Raw genomic sequence first — 14,014 nt, forward strand, 5'->3', positions numbered from 1 at the left:
TGAGCTTGTTGTTGTGTCTGCTGATCAAATCAAAGGATCTAACTCACTTCCAGGCACTGCTGCCATCATTCTCAGCCAGAGTCACACAACTACTGACTATTTTTCCACCTTCAAGGCTCTATTTAACTCTATTTAACCCTCCATCTCCACCTCCACCTGCCATCTAACAGCAGCTTCGCCTCATTCTTTACTGACAAAGTGGCAGCTATAACCAAACCTGTTAAAATCTGCATGTAGAAGTCCTACTGCAGAGCAGTGTGTCTAAACTCCTCACATGTAGTCGTCCTACTACATGCCCGCTGGACCCCGTTCCCTCTAATCTTCTCCAATCCATTGCTCCTACTGTAACTGCAGCAGCATGTGATTAATGCTTCACTGATAACATTTCCTGCCACATTCAAGGAAGCTCAGGTTACACCGCTGCTCAAGAAACCTTCCCTCCCTCCAACTCATGTGGATAATTATCAGCCGGTCTCTCTCCTCCCGTTTCTGTCTAAAACCATTAAAAAGGACCTTTAAGCAGGTTACTGATTACCTCTCACATAACAGCCTCCTTGACCCAAACCAATCTGGGTTTAAAAGTGCACTCCACACTCCACCAAAACAGCTCTGTATCCTGAAGTATCCTGGCTTGGTCACACTTCTGCAGCCACAGGAGTCCCCCAAGGCTCAGTACTGGGACCTCTTCTCTTTGCCATAAACACCACCTCACTGGGACAGATCCTCCGATCACATGGCTTCTCAGACCAATGTTATGCTGATGATACCCAGCTCTATCTGTCATTCCCACCTGACGACCACACGGTCTCAGCTGAATCTCAGACTGTCTCTCTGACATATCAACAGGGATGAAAGCCCATCACCTCCAACTTAACCTCCCAAAAACTGAGCTGCTGGTCTTCCCAGCCAAACCAACCACACACCACAGCATCTGCATCCAAACTGAATCCCTACCTGGAGCAAGATATAGGGATTCAGTTTGGATGCTTTGGATAAAATCATTAAATGATGCATTAACATAAACACACTTGTGTTTATATTCTATTAATATTTATGATATGATATTTAAACAATATTAAAGAGCTGGAACATTCACCTTGTTACAGAGAAGGTTTTATGGTCAAACTCCCTGGTGATTTCAGGCTTGATGATACACATGAAAATCTTTCATTAAACATTAAAAAGCAAACAAACAAAAAACCGAAAATGTAGGAAAATAAAGCTAAAATCTGCACATTAACTACAGAAATCTGCTGTCTCATGATAAATTGCTTATTTCCCGTTACTTTATAGAAGTTTTGTCACGCTTTCTGCTGGAATATTGCCTTTAAAAAAGGTTTTAATATATATTTGAGTCTTATGAGATAATAAGTGCACCCTCCTTTAATTCTGAGGTTTTAAAGATCAGGAAATGTTATTTCAGAAGTCATATGAACCTTAACAGGTTTTAAGTTTGGTAAATATGACGGTTTCAAGCAGAAAGAAAGAAAGAAAGAAAGAAAGAAAGAAAGAAAGAAAGAAAGAAAGAAAGAAAGAAAGAAAGAAAGAAAGAAAGAAAGAAAGAAAGAAAGAAAGAAAGAAAGAAAGAAAGAAAGAAAGAAAGATAGAAAGAAAGAAAGATAGATAGATAGATAGATAGATAGATAGAATCACAGACTTTAGAATAAAATAGAATAGAAAAATACTTGATTCATAGTTTATACTTTATTCATACTTTATAAATGTTAGTATCTTCATAAACAACTCCATTCTGAGGCGATAAAAGCCTGAACTCCTTCAGGAAGTTTAACTGTCACTGCAACCGGAAACCAGGAAGAAACCTTCCTTATTTGGGCTGCTTTCAGAAACGACGTCTCGCGTGATTTCGTTGTATCGCGGTTGTTGGGTGATAGCAGCACAGCTAGCACAAAGCTAACATTAACGGTCAAAGACCGGAGCTAAACACGGAGGAATGATTCCCGACGCTGCCGCCCGCTGAGTTCACGGCCGGCAGACAGCTGGCGACGGTTACCGCGGTCACCACGACATGGATTCAAACACACCGAGTCGATCCCCCGCGGAGGACGGGGAGCTCGAAGACGGAGAGATCTGTGATGATGAAACCGAAGAGAGTGTGCCGATGCGGCGGGCGGAAGGCAACAGGCCCCGCGGCGGCGCTCCTCCGCGGACTCGAAAACGTCGGCAGCATCCGCACCACATGCGGCCTCTCATGGGCCACCAGCCGCCAGATTTCCGCCTCTTGATGCCGTACAACCCGGGACCTCATGTCCACGGCCCTTTCCCCCCGAGCCACAGGCAGCAGTGCGGGCCTAGCGGCCCCGACCGGCCTCCCGCTCCACCAGCTCCGCCCGGGATGCCACCGCCGGGACTCGGTTTGCACGGTGAGCCGAGCCCCCGGTCAAACTTCTGGGAGCGGAGCCACGGCGCCCTGGGCCGGTTCAGACACCGGGTCATTCCGAACCGGGGACGCGGGGCCTGGAACCGAGGCGGCATGGGAGGAAACCGAGCTCCCCCTGGGCGTTACGGTCCCGGAGAGAGTCACGGATCCCCGGCGAGAAAACGTATCCTTTCCGGTTAGGGTTCGGGCGACACCGGACCAGTGTCGGTACCAGGACCGGTCCGGTCCGGTCCGGGAGGGAGGTGTTGGGAGTAAAACGGAGAGATCAGAACCAGACAGGTTCTGTTTGCACATGTCAGTCAGAAGCCAGCCTCCTGTCAGGTGTATCGATCAGCAGAATCAGGATGGTTGGTTCTGGTTCTGGTTTGGGATCATCAGCTCACAGATAATTGATCTGTCACCTACGACCAGATTTTCTGACGTGACTCATAGAGTTAAAACTTCAGTTAAAGTTTAAAATTAGATTATTTTGAACCTTTTTAATGTATTTCTTTGAATATTTTTATGTATTTTCATCCATAGTTTTACGTAAAACATTGTTTTTGAGGTGTAATCGATGCACTGGCCCATTGATCAGAGTGTCTGTTCCAGTTTCTCTTCAGTTTTCCTGAACCTGAGACCTCAGAGAAGCAGCCGGTGAGGAATCGGGTCAGGAAGGTGGTTCCTGGCGTTCCCCGACCGGACAGCAGCGTTGATGAGAGCTTCGAGGACCTGCTGTCCAAGTACAAGCAGATCCAGCTGGAGCTGGAGTGCATCCGCAAAGAGGAGACCATGGTGCTGGGTCCGAGCGCCTCCCCCGTCAGGGAGGAGGTGCTGGAGGGCGCCACCGGCCTCCCGGAGCCCAGGCCGGGTCCAGAACCGGCTCTGGGTCCAGCAGGCGTGGAGGAACCATCGGAGCTGGAAAGAGATGAGAAGAAGGTGTTCCAGGCGTTCAACATCAAACCACTGCGTCAGAAACTGCCCTCGCCTGCCGACCTGGACGAGCTGCACAGGAAGTGGGCGGGGCAGGACCCAGGAGGCGGGGCCGAAGGTGAGTGGCTGCTGATGGGTTCAAAGATGAGGGATGACATCACCTGATGGCTTTAACCATCCTGGGTTGGACTGGTTTAGTTCCCAGCCTGTCCGGCGCCGTTGCTGTGGTTTGAAATGGCGAACCTCATGACTTGAACCTCCGTTCATGCGTGAGGTGGCGGTCGGGTGAGCTGCCACGCCCCTTTTCACAGGGGATGGTGGCGAGTGGCGAGGGAGGAACTTATCTCTGCAGTTTCCTGATTTAATGCAGCGTAGCATTAAGTGATGTCACTTCCTGTCAGGTGCAGCGCTCGGAAACACGGAGGCCGCAGGAGGAGGCGCCGCTGCAGAGGGCGAGGAGGCTGGCGCTGATGAGGTGAAGGCCCAGCACGCCACTTCCTGTCCCAGCGAATCACCTGCCTCCAGTGAGGAGTCCATCATCTCACCTGATAAGGTGAGCTCCATGAACCTTTGGAGTGCTGCTTGTAGAGTCAGGATGGGGTTAATTCACATGAAGCGGGTCGTTAACCGGGTCATGTGACCTCTGTGTGTCCTCAGCCGGTGGAAAAGGTGGAGGAGGAGGAGCTGTCGGAGCTGCAGCTGCGTCTCCTCGCTCTGCAGTCGGCCAGCAAGAAGTGGCAGCAGAAGGAGCAGCAGGTGATGAAGAGGAGCAAGGACCGGATCGTCAAAGCCACCCAGGACAAGAACTCCAGCTCTGCCTCCGGTTCTGGGGCGGCCGCTCCGGGGAAGCAGAGAGTCACCACCAGGTCCGCCTCCTCTGCTGCTGCAGCTGCTGCTGCTGCTGCTGCTGCTGCTGAGAGGACCAGAACCAGGTCCAAACCTGACCGGACGCAGCCCGGACCCAGACCTGCTGAAAGACTCCCAGAGAGAGAATGGACCAAACAGAGTCCTAAACCCGGCCCAAAAGGTCCAGCCGAGAGGGGCCGTACTCCAGGAAGACCCCACACCAAGAAGCTCCTCAGTCCAGGTGAGAAAGCGCCGCCCTGTACAGGGGGCGGAGTCTGCAGGTGAGACTGTCCACAGCTGCTCAGACCAGTCAGAACTGCCTGGGTTGTAATATTTAAGGTCTGATCCAGACTGCACCTGACCCCTACCCGTCCCCTCTGACCTCTACCTGACGCCCACCCGATCCCCTCTGGCCCCTACCTGATCCCTACCTGATCCCTCTGATCCCCTCTGGCCCCTACCTGATCCCTACCTGATCCCCTCTGGCCCCTACCTGATCCCTACCTGATCCCTCTGATCCCCTCTGGCCCCTACCTGATCCCTCTGATCCCCTCTGGCCCCTACCTGATCCCCTCTGGCCCCTACCTGATCCCCTCTGGCCCCTACCTGATCCCCTCTGGCCCCTACCTGATCCCTCTGACCTCCACCCCTCCCCTCTGACCCTACCTGATCCCCTCTGACCCTACCTGATCCCCTCTGACCCCACCCGTCCCCTCTGACCCTACCTAATCCCCTCTGGCCCCTACCTGACCCCTACCCGATCCCCTCTGACCCCTATCCGTCCCCTCTGACCCTACCTGATCCCCTCTGGCCCCTACCTGACCCCTACCCGATCCCCTCTGACCCCTACCCGTCCCCTCTGACCCCTACCCGATCCCCTCTGACCCCTACCCGATCCCCTCTGACCCCTACCCGATCCCCTCTGGCCCCTACCCGATCCCTCTGACCCCTACCCGATCCCCTCTGACCCCTACCCGATCCCCTCTGACCCCTACCTGATCCCCTCTGACCCCTACCCGATCCCCTCTGACCCCTACCCGATCCCCTCTGACCCCTACCCGATCCCCTCTGACCCCTACCCGTCCCCTCTGGCCCCTACCTGATCCCCTCTGACCCCCATCCGTCCCCTCTGACCTCTACCTGGCCCCTACCTGATCCCCTCTGGCCCCTACCTGATCCCCTACCTGACACCCATCCGTCCCCTCTGGCCCCTACCTGATCCCCTCTGGCCCCTACCTGATCCCCTACCCGTTCCCTCTGACCCCTACCCGTCCCCTTTGGCCCCTACCTGATCCCCTCTGGCCCCTACCTGACGCCCACCCGTCCCCTCTGGCCCCTACCCGTCCCCTCTGGGTCCTACCCGTCCCCTCTGGCCCCTACCTGATCCCCTCTGACCCCTACCTGACCCCCACCCGTCCCCTCTGACCTCTACCTGACACCCATCCGTCCCCTCTGGCTCCTACCTGATCCCGTCTGGCCCACACCCATCCCCTTTGTTTATGTGACACCTGGTTGTTAAATGCTGAAATATCTTTGTCACGTGACCACGAGTTAACTTGTCATTGGTGACACACAGGTGACCCGCAGTCCTCAGAGGGAGGAGCCGAGGCTTGCAAAGAGGCTGAGGACAGAACCAAGACCGGGTCCAGACCTGAGAGAGACCGGCCCAAACAGAGTCTCAAACCAGGCCCAAAAGGTCTGCTGGAGAGGGGCCGGACTCCCGGGAAACCCCATAGCACCAAGAAGCTCATCAGTCCAGGTGAGATGCTGCGTCCAGGTAGAGGGAGGGGGGTGGAGTCTGTGTGGCTGAGGTTTCCTCACTCCAGTCCCCTGCTGGTCACTACGTCAGGCTCGGTGGCGAAGCAGGCGTACAGGAAACAGCAGCTGCGCACCTGGAAGCTGCAGCAGCAGAGGAACCAGGAGGAGAAACGCCGCCAGGAGGAGGAGGAGCGCCGCAAACGGGAGGACGAGATCCGCCGCATCCGCGACCTGTCCAACCAGGACGAGCAGTACAACCGCTTCATGAAGCTGGTGGGCGGCAGGAGAACGCGCAGCAAGGTGAGAGTCCGCGCCAGCCGTGCTCAGGTGTGTCTGCCCTCCCTGCAGGACTCAGGTGTGTCTGTGTTTAGTCCAGGGACCAGGACCACAGGAAGTCCGCTGGCAAGCCGGGCCTCGACAGCTCAGGGAACCTCTACCAGTACGACAACTATGACGAGGTCGCCATGGACACGGACAGCGAGACCAGCTCCCCAGGTGAGTGGGACGCCCCTGTACTGTCCTTTACTTCCTGTTTCTGTGCTGATGGCGCTCACCTTTCCTGTTTCTGTCAGTGCCGTCACCGACCCACAACCTGCTGTCCGTAGACGAGAGCGGCGGTTTCCCCCCGCTGGGCCTGTACGGCGCCGAGGCTGCAGCCTACTTAATGGTATGCTCCTATTTTAGAGTGGAACGCCCCCCCTTAAGCAGGGCAAACGTGTTGTCAGATCAATACTTATTGATTTAGAACACAGTTAAACTGGACTCCATGGTTTCTCGCAGCCCTTCCTCCCCCCCGTCCTGTCCGGGGCTCCTCCCCCGCTCCCCCCACTCCCCCCTCCACCGGATGAAGTGGAGCCGCCTCCCAAACCTCCGTTTGCTGATGAAGAGGAGGAGGAGGAGATGCTGCTCAGGGAGACCTGTCTGATGTCGATGGCCAACAAGAGGGTGGCGGCCACCGAGGTCAGTCTGACTACACACTGGTTATACTAGTTATACTGGTTACACTGGGTATACTGGCTGTAATGGTTACACGGGTTACACTGGTTACAGTGACTGGTTATACTGGTTACACTGGTTATACTGGGTATACTGGTTACACTGGCTATACTGGGTATACGGGTTACAGTGACTGGTTATACTGGTTATACTGGTTACACGGGTTACAGTGACTGGTTATACTGGTTACACTGGTTATACTGGTTGGACGGGTTATACTGGTTAAACGGGTTATACTGCCTGTAATAGTTACACTGGTTGTAATAGTTACACTGGCTGTAATAGTTATACTGGTTGTAATGGTTACACTGGTTGTAATGGTTACACTGGTTATACTGGTTGTAATGGTTACACTGGTTGTAATAGTTACACTGGTTATACTGGTTGCAATGGTTACACTGGTTGTAATAGTTACACTGGCTGTAATAGTTATACTGGTTGTAATGGTTACACTGGTTGTAATGGTTACACTGGCTGTAATAGTTACACTGGTTGTAATAGTTATACTGGTTGTAATAGTTATACTGGTTGTAATAGTTACACTGGTTATACCGGTTGTAATGGTTACACTGGTTGTAATGGTTACACTGGTTACACTGGTTGTAATAGTTACACTGGCTGTAATAGTTATACTGGTTGTAATGGTTACACTGGTTGTAATAGTTACACTGGTTATACTGGTTGTAATAGTTACACTGGTTGTAATGGTTACACTGGTTGTAATGGTTACACTGGTTGTAATAGTTACAGTGGTTACACTGGTTGTAATGGTTACACTGGCTGTAATAGTTACACTGGCTGTAATAGTTACACTGGTTGTAATAGTTATACTGGTTGTAATAGTTACACTGGTTATACTGGTTGTAATGGTTACACTGGTTGTAATGGTTACACTGGTTACACTGGTTGTAATGGTTACACTGGTTATACTGGTTGTAATAGTTACACTGGTTGTAATGGTTACACTGGCTGTAATAGTTACACTGGTTATACTGGTTGTAATGGTTACACTGGTTGTAATGGTTACAATGGTTACAGTGGTTACACTGGTTACAGTGGTTACACTGGTTGTAATAGTTACACTGGTTGTAATAGTTACACTGGTTGTAATAGTTACACTGGTTGTAATGGTTACACTGGCTGTAATAGTTATACTGGTTGTAATAGTTACACTGGTTATACTGGTTGTAATAGTTACACTGGTTATACTGGTTGTAATGGTTACACTGGTTGTAATGGTTACACTGGCTGTAATAGTTATACTGGTTGTAATAGTTACACTGGTTATACTGGTTGTAATAGTTACACTGGTTATACTGGTTGTAATGGTTACACTGGTTGTAGTGGTTACACTGGTTACACTGGTTGTAATAGTTACACTGGTTACACTGGTTGTAATGGTTACACTGGTTACACTGGTTGTAATGGTTACACTGGTTGTAATGGTTACACTGGTTGCAATGGTTACACTGGTTGCAATGGTTACACTGGTTGTAATAGTTACACTGGCTGTAATAGTTACACTGGCTGTAATAGTTATACTGGTTGTAATAATTACACTGGTTGTAATAGTTACACTGGTTGTAATGGTTACACTGGCTGTAATAGTTATACTGGTTGTAATGGTTACAGTGGTTACACTGGTTGTAATGGTTACAGTGGTTACACTGGTTGTAATGGTTACACTGGTTGTAATGGTTACACTGGTTGTAATGGTTACACTGGCTGTAATAGTTATACTGGTTGTAATAGTTACACTGGTTATACTGGTTGTAATAGTTACACTGGTTATACTGGTTGTAATGGTTACACTGGTTGTAATGGTTACACTGGCTGTAATAGTTATACTGGTTGTAATAGTTACACTGGTTATACTGGTTGTAATAGTTACACTGGTTATACTGGTTGTAATAGTTATACTGGTTGTAATGGTTACACTGGTTGTAATGGTTACACTGGTTGTAATAGTTACACTGGTTGTAATAGTTACACTGGCTGTAATAGTTATACTGGTTGTAATAGTTACACTGGTTGTAATGGTTACAGTGGTTACACTGGTTGTAATGGTTACACTGGTTGTAATGGTTACACTGGTTGTAATGGTTACACTGGTTGTAATAGTTACACTGGTTACACTGGTTGTAATGGTTACACTGGTTGTAATGGTTACACTGGTTGTAATGGTTACACTGGTTGTAATAGTTACACTGGCTGTAATAGTTATACTGGTTGTAATGGTTACACTGGTTATACTGGTTGTAATAGTTACACTGGTTGTAATGGTTACACTGGCTGTAATAGTTATACTGGTTGTAATAGTTATACTGGTTGTAATGGTTACAGTGGTTACACTGGTTGTAATGGTTACACTGGTTGTAATGGTTACACTGGTTGTAATGGTTACACTGGTTATACTGGTTGTAATAGTTACACTGGTTGTAATGGTTACAGTGGTTACACTGGTTGTAATGGTTACACTGGTTGTAATGGTTACACTGGTTGTAATAGTTACACTGGTTGTAATAGTTACACTGGCTGTAATGGTTACAGTGGTTGTAATGGTTACACTGGTTGTAATGGTTACACTGGTTATACTGGTTGTAATAGTTATACTGGTTGTAATAGTTACACTGGTTGTAATGGTTACAGTGGTTACACTGGTTGTAATGGTTACACTGGTTGTAATGGTTACACTGGTTGTAATAGTTATACTGGCTGTAATAGTTATACTGGTTGTAATGGTTACACTGGTTATACTGGTTGTAATAGTTACACTGGTTGTAATGGTTACACTGGCTGTAATAGTTATACTGGTTGTAATAGTTATACTGGTTGTAATGGTTACAGTGGTTACACTGGTTGTAATGGTTACACTGGTTGTAATGGTTACACTGGTTGTAATGGTTACACTGGTTATACTGGTTGTAATAGTTACACTGGTTGTAATGGTTACAGTGGTTACACTGGTTGTAATGGTTACACTGGTTGTAATAGTTACACTGGTTGTAATAGTTACACTGGCTGTAATGGTTACAGTGGTTGTAATGGTTACACTGGTTGTAATGGTTACACTGGTTGTAATGGTTACACTGGTTATACTGGTTGTAATAGTTACACTGGTTGTAATGGTTACACTGGTTATACTGGTTGTAATGGTTACACTGGTTGTAATGGTTACACTGGTTGTAATAGTTATACTGGTTACACTGGTTGTAATAGTTACACTCGTTATACTGGTTGTAATAGTTATACTGGTTGTAATGGTTACACTGGTTATACTGGTTGTAATGGTTACACTGGTTATACTGGTTGTAATGGTTACACTGGTTATACTGGTTGTAATGGTTACACTGGTTGTAATGGTTACACTGGTTATACTGGTTGTAATGGTTACACTCGTTATACTGGTTGTAATAGTTATACTGGTTGCATGATGATGGTATCTGTTGTGGTCCTCTGCAGAAGAGCTCCAGCGGTCCTCCGTCTCCGAGCTGCCCGCTGCCCACAGACGTTCAGCTTCCTCCCAGAGGGAACCTGAGCGCCGTCAGCCTGAACACGGTGCCTCAGTCGCGGGGGGGCAGGTTCAGCCGAGCTCACCACGCCACCCGGGCTCCACTGGTGGTAAGCAGCACACACTGACACGCTGTGGAAGGTCTGTTCCAGGATCTGTTCCAGGATCAGATCTGTTCCAGGATCAGATCTGTTGCAGCTTCTGTTCCAGGATCAGATCTGTTGCAGCTTCTGTTCCAGGATCAGATTCTGTTGCAGCTTCTGTTCCAGGATCAGATCTGTTGCAGCTTCTGTTCTAGGATCAGATCTGTTCCAGGATCAGATTCTGTTCCAGGTTCTGTTCCAGGATCAGATCTGTTCCAGCTTCAGTTCCAGGATCAGATTCTGTTCCAGGTTCAGTTCCAGGATCAGATTCTGTTCCAGGTTCAGTTCTAGGATCAGATTCTTTTCCAGGTTCAGTTCCAGGATCAGATTCTGTTCCAGGTTCAGTTCCAGGATCAGATCTGTTCCAGCTTCAGTTCTAGGATCAGATTCTGTTCCAGGTTCAGTTCCAGGATCAGATTCTGTTCCAGGATCAGATTCTGTTCCAGGTTCTGTTCCAGGATCAGATCTGTTCCAGCTTCAGTTCTAGGATCAGATTCTGTTCCAGGTTCAGTTCCAGGATCAGATTCTGTTCCAGGATCAGATTCTGTTCCAGGTTCTGTTCCAGGATCAGATCTGTTCCAGCTTCAGTTCCAGGATCAGATTCTGTTCCAGGTTCTGTTCCAGGATCAGATCTGTTCCAGCTTCAGTTCTAGGATCAGATTCTGTTCCAGGTTCAGTTCCAGGATCAGATCTGTTCCAGCTTCTGTTCCAGGATCAGACCTGTTCCAGCTTCTGTTCTAGGATCAGATCTGTTCCAGCTTCTGTTCTAGGATCAGATCTGTTCCAGGTTCAGATTCTGTTCCAGGTTCAGATTCTGTTCCAGGATCAGATTCTGTTCCAGGATCAGATCTGTTCCAGGTCCTTTTTCAGGATCAGATTCTGTACCAGGATCAGATCTGTTCCAGGTTCAGATTCTGTTCCAGGTTCAGATTCTGTTCCAGGATCAGATTCTGTTCCAGGATCAGATTCTGTTCCAGGTCCCTTTTCAGGACCATCACCTGCATTTTGTGTCCACAGCTGCCCAGACACAAGTCGGTGGTGGTCTCTCTGAACGACTCGGACGACAGCGACTCGGACCTGGACGCCAGCAGCTCTGCGCAGACGGTGTTTGGCGGTTTGGAGTTCATGATCAAAGAGGCCCGCAGGACGGTGGAGGTGGGTCCTGCTCGCTAAAGGGAGCCGAACTGGTGCTGGAGGTTCTGTCATGACGGCTGATTCTGTTCTGATGTTTCACAGGCAGCGAAGCCCAAAGCAGCGTCAGGATGTGAGAAGGAGAACAACCCAGTCAGAACGCCAGAAGCTCTACCTGAAGCCAAGCGGGCCGAGTACCGTCTCCTGAAGGAGGAAATCGCCAGGTAGGAACACCTGAACTGGGTCACTGCTACTCATACAGAACCAGAGCTGTGTTTGAACCTGTGTTCTGACTGCAGCAGGGAGAAGCAGAAGCTGCTGAAGGACCACAGTCTGAGTCCACTGAGCTCCTCTGCTGCACCGGAACCGGTTTTGGACTCACCCCTGAGACCGTCTGCAGAGCTGAAGCTGAGCGAGGCGGAGCAGAGGCTCAACAAGCACAGGTGAGGCATAGCGAGCGCAGGTGAGGCGTAGCGAGCGCAGGTGAGGCGTAGCGAGCGCAGGTGAGGCGTAACGAGGGCAGGTGAGGCGTAACGAGCACAGGTGAGGCATAACGAGCGCAGGTGAGGCGTACAGGTGAGGCGTAACGAGCGCAGGTGAGGCGTAGCGAGCACAGGTGAGGCGTAGCGAGCACAGGTGAGGCGTAACGAGCGCAGGTGAGGCGTACAGGTGAGGCGTAACGAGCGCAGGTGAGGCGTAACGAGCGCAGGTGAGGCGTAACGAGCGCAGGTGAGGCGTAACGAGCGCAGGTGAGGCGTAACGAGCGCAGGTGAGGCGTAACGGTGAGGCGTACAGGTGAGGCGTAACGAGGGCAGGTGAGGCGTAACGAGGGCAGGTGAGGCGTAACGAGGGCAGGTGAGGCGTACAGGTGAGGCGTACAGGTGAGGCGTACAGGTGAGGCGTACAGGTGAGGCGTACAGGTGAGGCGTACAGGTGAGGCGTACAGGTGAGGCGTACAGGTGAGGCGTAACGAGGGCAGGTGAGGCGTACAGGTGAGGCGTAACGAGGGCAGGTGAGGCGTAACGAGGGCAGGTGAGGCGTACAGGTGAGGCGTAACGAGGGCAGGTGAGGCGTACAGGTGAGGCGTAACGAGGGCAGGTGAGGCGTACAGGTGAGGCGTAACGAGGGCAGGTGAGGCGTACAGGTGAGGCGTAACGAGGGCAGGTGAGGCGTACAGGTGAGGCGTAACGAGGGCAGGTGAGGCCTACAGGTGAGGCGTAACGAGGGCAGGTGAGGCGTACAGGTGAGGCGTAACGAGGGCAGGTGAGGCGTACAGGTGAGGCGTAACGAGGGCAGGTGAGGCGTACAGGTGAGGCGTAACGAGGGCAGGTGAGGCGTACAGGTGAGGCGTAACGAGGGCAGGTGAGGCGTACAGGTGAGGCGTAACGAGGGCAGGTGAGGCGTACAGGTGAGGCGTAACGAGGGCAGGTGAGGCGTACAGGTGAGGCGTAACGAGGGCAGGTGAGGCGTACAGGTGAGGCGTAACGAGGGCAGGTGAGGCGTACAGGTGAGGCGTAACGAGGGCAGGTGAGGCGTACAGGTGAGGCGTAACGAGGGCAGGTGAGGCGTAACGAGGGCAGGTGAGGCGTACAGGTGAGGCGTAACGAGGGCAGGTGAGGCGTACAGGTGAGGCGTAACGAGGGCAGGTGAGGCGTAACGAGGGCAGGTGAGGCGTAACGAGGGCAGGTGAGGCGTAACGAGGGCAGGTGAGGCGTAACGAGGGCAGGTGAGGCGTAACGAGGGCAGGTGAGGCGTACAGGTGAGGCGTAACGAGGGCAGGTGAGGCGTAACGAGGGCAGGTGAGGCGTACAGGTGAGGCGTAACGAGGGCAGGTGAGGCGTACAGGTGAGGCGTAACGAGGGCAGGTGAGGCGTACAGGTGAGGCGTAACGAGGGCAGGTGAGGCGTACAGGTGAGGCGTAACGAGGGCAGGTGAGGCGTACAGGTGAGGCGTAACGAGGGCAGGTGAGGCGTACAGGTGAGGCGTAACGAGGGCAGGTGAGGCGTACAGGTGAGGCGTAACGAGGGCAGGTGAGGCGTACAGGTGAGGCGTAACGAGGGCAGGTGAGGCGTACAGGTGAGGCGTAACGAGGGCAGGTGAGGCCTACAGGTGAGGCGTAACGAGGGCAGGTGAGGCGTACAGGTGAGGCGTAACGAGGGCAGGTGAGGCGTACAGGTGAGGCGTAACGAGGGCAGGTGAGGCGTACAGGTGAGGCGTAACGAGGGCAGGTGAGGCGTAACGAGGGCAGGTGAGGCGTAACGAGGGCAGGTGAGGCGTAACGAGGGCAGGTGAGGCGTACAGGTGAGGCGTAACGAGGGC

General features: G+C 51.3%; 1 protein-coding gene across 3 annotated transcripts in view; it reads left to right on the plus strand.

The window, feature by feature from the left end:
* The first annotated feature begins 1,862 nt into the window (after positions 1-1,862).
* The window catches only part of LOC140307786 (zinc finger C3H1 domain-containing protein-like), a 35,664-nt gene continuing 23,512 nt past the window's right edge, over positions 1,863-14,014 (plus strand). For 2 of the 3 annotated variants that reach the window (XM_072386795.1, XM_072386797.1), the window contains exons 1-13: positions 1,863-2,561; positions 3,024-3,428; positions 3,712-3,863; positions 3,968-4,397; positions 5,733-5,915; positions 6,006-6,214; positions 6,286-6,409; positions 6,487-6,581; positions 6,695-6,874; positions 10,373-10,531; positions 11,582-11,719; positions 11,801-11,919; positions 11,995-12,138. In XM_072386795.1, the coding sequence (XP_072242896.1) occupies positions 2,027-2,561; positions 3,024-3,428; positions 3,712-3,863; positions 3,968-4,397; positions 5,733-5,915; positions 6,006-6,214; positions 6,286-6,409; positions 6,487-6,581; positions 6,695-6,874; positions 10,373-10,531; positions 11,582-11,719; positions 11,801-11,919; positions 11,995-12,138 (2,873 nt within the window). In that variant the 5' untranslated portion in view covers positions 1,863-2,026. The remainder of the gene's footprint in view (positions 2,562-3,023; positions 3,429-3,711; positions 3,864-3,967; positions 4,398-5,732; positions 5,916-6,005; positions 6,215-6,285; positions 6,410-6,486; positions 6,582-6,694; positions 6,875-10,372; positions 10,532-11,581; positions 11,720-11,800; positions 11,920-11,994; positions 12,139-14,014) is intronic. The other variant, XM_072386796.1, reaches the window with a different exon arrangement.

The sequence above is a fragment of the Leuresthes tenuis genome, unplaced genomic scaffold, assembly GCF_036924035.1.
Source record: "Leuresthes tenuis unplaced genomic scaffold, fLeuTen1.0.hap1 SCAF_5, whole genome shotgun sequence".
Classification (NCBI taxonomy): domain Eukaryota; kingdom Metazoa; phylum Chordata; class Actinopteri; order Atheriniformes; family Atherinopsidae; genus Leuresthes; species Leuresthes tenuis.